We start from the raw sequence: 4,807 nt of genomic DNA on the forward strand, positions 1-4,807 counted from the left end.
ATGAAGCAACGACTGAGAACTAAGGTTTGGTGGTTTGGCATGGAAAAAGACGTCGAGACATTCTGCAAGCATTGCCACGGATGCCAGCTAGTGAGCGCTGCGCAACCACCAGAACCACTGACCATGACGAGACTCCCGGGAGGTCCCTGGAAAATGGTTGCAATGGACTTCCTAGGACCACTTCAAGGAGATACATACATTTTTCTCGTTATAGACTATTATAGCTGCTTCTACGAAGCAAGAGTCATGAAATCCATCACTGCACAGAAGACCATTGAAGAATTGGAGGAAATATTTTCAAGATTTGGCCTCCCAGAGCACATCACTGCAGATAATGGAACTTAATTTACAAGCACTGAATTCCGGGACTACTGTTTGCAAAACGGCATCACGCTGAGAATAAACACCCCGAAATGGCCTCAAGCAAACGGAGAAGTCGAGAGACAAAATAAATCCTTCCTGAAAAGAAGGGCTAAGTTAACGCTAGGCCTGAAAAAATAACTCGCATCTATAATTCCCAATCGTGGCCGGAAATAAACTATCTTTGAAAATTAATACATTACAATAAAAAGTCATGTTTTCTGCATTGAACAGAACTTAATATCTACATTATTTAGATATGTAATTAAATTACATCACTTGCCTTCAAATCATTCTTCATTTATTTCAACACACTAAAAATTAGGCCATGATAAATGTGATCGTTTAATTTTTTTCTACAGTCATACATTTGACTGTACATTACGTAAATAACAAATTTGAAATAACAAGCGAGACTATAGAATTTAAGTCATTTGTAATTTATAAATCCGAGGTTAATGACGAAAACCTTTGTAAACTCTAAATTCTTAAAAATATTATTAAAATAATTTAAAATCCTAGAAACTTAATAAAAAATGTGTCTAGAAGTCAAGTACAAATTATGAAGTTTTACTATCCGTTATAATAATCCCTATTTTGGGGCAACCGTCTATTCTTTAGTTTCGCGCTTAGTAATACTTCAGGTATACTATGGTAAGTGCCAGTATATTTTAATTATACCGAGCGGCCAATCATTTAATAGTGCGATTATTTGATCTCATTTTGAGAAAAATACATATGTTGAACGTTACGACTTGAAATTTTAAGCAAACACACATGTGTTTCGTAGATCTGGAAAATATCTGTCATGGGTCACTTTAAGAAATTTTGTATGCATGTTAGCGTAGGACCAGATTATTTCTTTCTCAGAATTTCGGTTGCACATGGCGCCACAAAAAATTTCATGGATTTCTAGAAATCGTAAAAGCTACAAAATCCACTTAATAAAGTATTGCGTCGTGTTAAAGATTGGGGGTGTTTCCAATCGTCCAGATGCATATTGGTTCCAGTGCAGTGTTTAAAATATTCCTTTTCAGCGGCTGTTAAAGTAATTGCAATCGTCAAATTTAGTTAAATAACCTTAATTGCAAGTCAAAGTGTAATAACAATATGAATAAATTGATCTTGTGATACTTTCTCTTGTCTTGTAAAATTAAATGAAGGTTCAATTTTAAATCTTCAAGTTTCAGTACACTGCATATTATTAATAAGCACATCCAGTTAGGATTAAATAAATTTTGTTAACTTGAAATCACCTGTTACAATTTTCTAGCCATTTATTAGTGAGTTTGCAACAATTGGCCACTTTGGCATGGTCCACTGTAATGCACATATGCGCGATAATAGAGCGTAGCCAAAGTCGACAAGTTCCCAGCGTCAGCATCCACTTGATCCCAATAAGGGTGCAGGTGGCCCTGCATTCCGCGAAATGTGAAAAAGTATCAGATTACAGTGCAGGTTCAGTCAATTAGCTAAACATGAAGTAATTGAAATATTTAGGAAACAATTAAATAAACACAAAAACAAAAATCTGTTGAAAGGAATAATTTGTTTCTGATTTGTTTAGAAGATCTAAATTCAATAATTTAGTTCAACCCTTTGCGTGAGGCGACAATCAAGGGGGCAGAATTTAGTTAGCTATATGTTTTATTTTTTTTTTTATTTTTTTTCATTTTATTTTAATGTCATGTATGTATGAGGTTTAGAATGTTTCAAACTTAATAATAGCATTATTTTGAATGTAAAATAGAATATCCTTTTTCTGTTGTTCAAGAATAGGGTCAACCCTTTAAGATAGAGACAGGTATAAAATTGTAGGTGAGAGGTGTAAACGATTGTCGCTCAGCAATAACATAGCTTCACGATTTAGTTGAGTGTGGGGAAATAGGAAAAATCATCGATTTTCTTTGCGCAGTTCGATTTTAGACACGAGGCCACCTCTTTGAGAGGGTAGTTCAACAACTATTCCAGTTTCCTTCACACATAACAATCGATTGTGACTTTTCCGGCCTTATATGTTATTTGTTTGTTTGCAGGGCGTGGGTTTGTGTAGGCAATGAGTGAAATAATTTCCCAAAAACTATATTAACATAATAATATGCATATGCAACACACAATACATAAAGGGCGCCAGTCGTTTTTTCCTATTTGAAAAACGACAAAAACAAATATTGAATAGGTGTTTTGAGCTTTTCTTTTCTTTTCATACACTCTGAAATTATTTGTGGCTCAGCACACTAGTCTTTACAACACTATAAACTTAAACAAGTTAAAATTAATATCTAGACAAAATGAGCTCACAATTACAATTACTCGACCACCAGAAGCTATACTGATAAGATTTATTATACTGATCTTTGACTGATATACTTTTATTGCTATAACCTTGAAATTCAAAGAAATATCTATTATGGAGCTTGGAACTTTCTTTTTTTTCCCTTCGCGGAAAGTGAGCATTCGTGTACTTGAGCGTAATGACAAGTACCACCTGGAGCTGCCGCAAGACAACAAGAACTCTCCCCAAATGGGTGAGACTGGCCGCTAGACCCCCAAAGAACCACTCACAATATCACTAGACATAGGGTTAGCCCCTTTACAATACGTTAATAACAAGATCTAAATTATTAACTCTCTCGGATCTGACCTGTTTCTAATCTAAAAATACCTATGTTTACAAGGAATTTTCCTTATGATATTGTGCGGGCAACAAGCAACCTAGAAGGTGTTCACCATGGGGTTGTGGCCTCCAGTTTTAAGATATTGAGTTACTGGAACCCTGCTACTTGCGCTGGTGGTCGCTACTTCCACAGATAAGGTGCTACCCCCGTGGTGATGGTTCCTTGGGTGTCATCAATCGGTTCCATTCAGATAAGTCTCCAGTACTACTAATGTTTTAATGACAGGTCTCTGGTTGTAGGTAGTACCGAATCGTTACTCCCAGCACAACTTTCCACGGAGTTGAAGATGATACCAATTACAAGCTCAATCCAAGTAGCGAATGACTCCAGTGATCAAAATTGACGAATATTTCATGTTCCAAACTCGATAGTTAAAACCTAGGAAGTGGTGTTTTATTGACATGTTTATTTTAAGAGATCTCATGTGACTTTTATTTAAATATGAAATTTTGACTCACCTAGGTCTCATAGGTTTATTAAAATCTTCTTTAATCGTTTAAAATGGCTTGAAATCTTGATTTTTATTTTACGTTTCTGACAACCCCCATTTTGTCCAAAATCTTATCAGCAAAGCCCTTTTTTGTTCGCCTGACGTTGTATCGCTATAAAAACTCCCATGCCGAGGCGCACAATTTGAACCGCTCAAATCACCTACTCGTCCTTACTAAAGGAAGTTTAAATTATAGTAACGGGACCGTTACACACCCCTCTTTCCTATATAAATGTTTCATTTTTATTTATTTTTTTTAATTTCCCATCACTAGAAGAAATTGACTTAATCACTACCCACCTACTACTTATAATACAAAATAGAAGTACTAAATCGAGAAAAGTTCCATCCGAGAATTATGGTACTCTAGAAATACCAAAAAAATTGACCAATTTTGTGTTTAAGACAAATCCGGGAGCTGTAAGTTACATCCATTAACTCTTCAAAGTTTGGAAGTCTATAAGTCTGGGAATCTATAAGTCTATAAATCTGGGAGTCTATAAATCTGGGAGTCTCGAGACTAAATTCAAATCCGGGTAATAATCACGAACATTCACGTATTCACTCTGCCATTCACGAAATCGCTCATAACTAAAACGTTTATCCACTTTATTCATCACACGGGATTATCCGGTTGATTGTAAGTTCGCTTGCGATCTTTTACATGCCATTTTCCTAGATCTTTACCATTCATGTCTTCTAGTTTATACACCAGTGGGGATATGACCTCAGCAACCTTACACTTGACATATTTTGGTTCTAGTTTCGCCATCAATTGTTTGGAAGCATCCGATAAAACATAGTTCTTCTTCCATAATATTTCTCCTTTTTGGTAACAATCAGTCTCTCTTTTGCGGGTGTTATAAGAGTGACAATTCTTGCGATACGCTTCGTCGAGCTTTTGCTGAATTTCTTTCTGCAGGTCTGAGAGTTTATCGATGTTATTTGCGTATTGATCTCGCGGATATGGATTTAAATTAAATTCATTTAATTTTGAAAGCTTTCCATAAATTTCGCCGTCAAGTGGTACGTGCCGTCCAAAGTTTAAAAAATTTGGTGTATATCCTGTAACTTCATGAACTGATCGTAAAACGAAGCCAATTTGCGAGATATTTTGGGTCCATTTCTTGTGGTTTTGTTTCTGTAGATATGAGCGAATAGCGGCGCCAACCACTCGCTTGACACGTTCCACAGGATTAACTTGGGCATGATATTTACAGTTGTACCATAATTTAGACCCATAACGCGCAGCCAGATTTTGAAATAGAGAGCTCTTAAA

The 4,807-nt window shown here is 35.9% G+C and overlaps 1 protein-coding gene across 1 annotated transcript; it reads left to right on the forward strand.

The window, feature by feature from the left end:
* LOC135143783 (uncharacterized protein K02A2.6-like) lies at positions 1–345 on the forward strand. The gene has a single exon (XM_064075723.1). It carries the CDS (start codon positions 1–3, stop codon positions 343–345), a length of 345 nt encoding a protein of 114 aa, XP_063931793.1.
* Positions 346–4,807: the final 4,462 nt, after the last annotated feature.

Source organism: Zophobas morio, unplaced genomic scaffold (assembly GCF_036711695.1).
Source record: "Zophobas morio isolate AGI-343-1 ecotype UQ-CSIRO unplaced genomic scaffold, CSIRO_AGI_Zmor_V1 ptg000076l, whole genome shotgun sequence".
NCBI lineage: Eukaryota > Metazoa > Arthropoda > Insecta > Coleoptera > Tenebrionidae > Zophobas > Zophobas morio.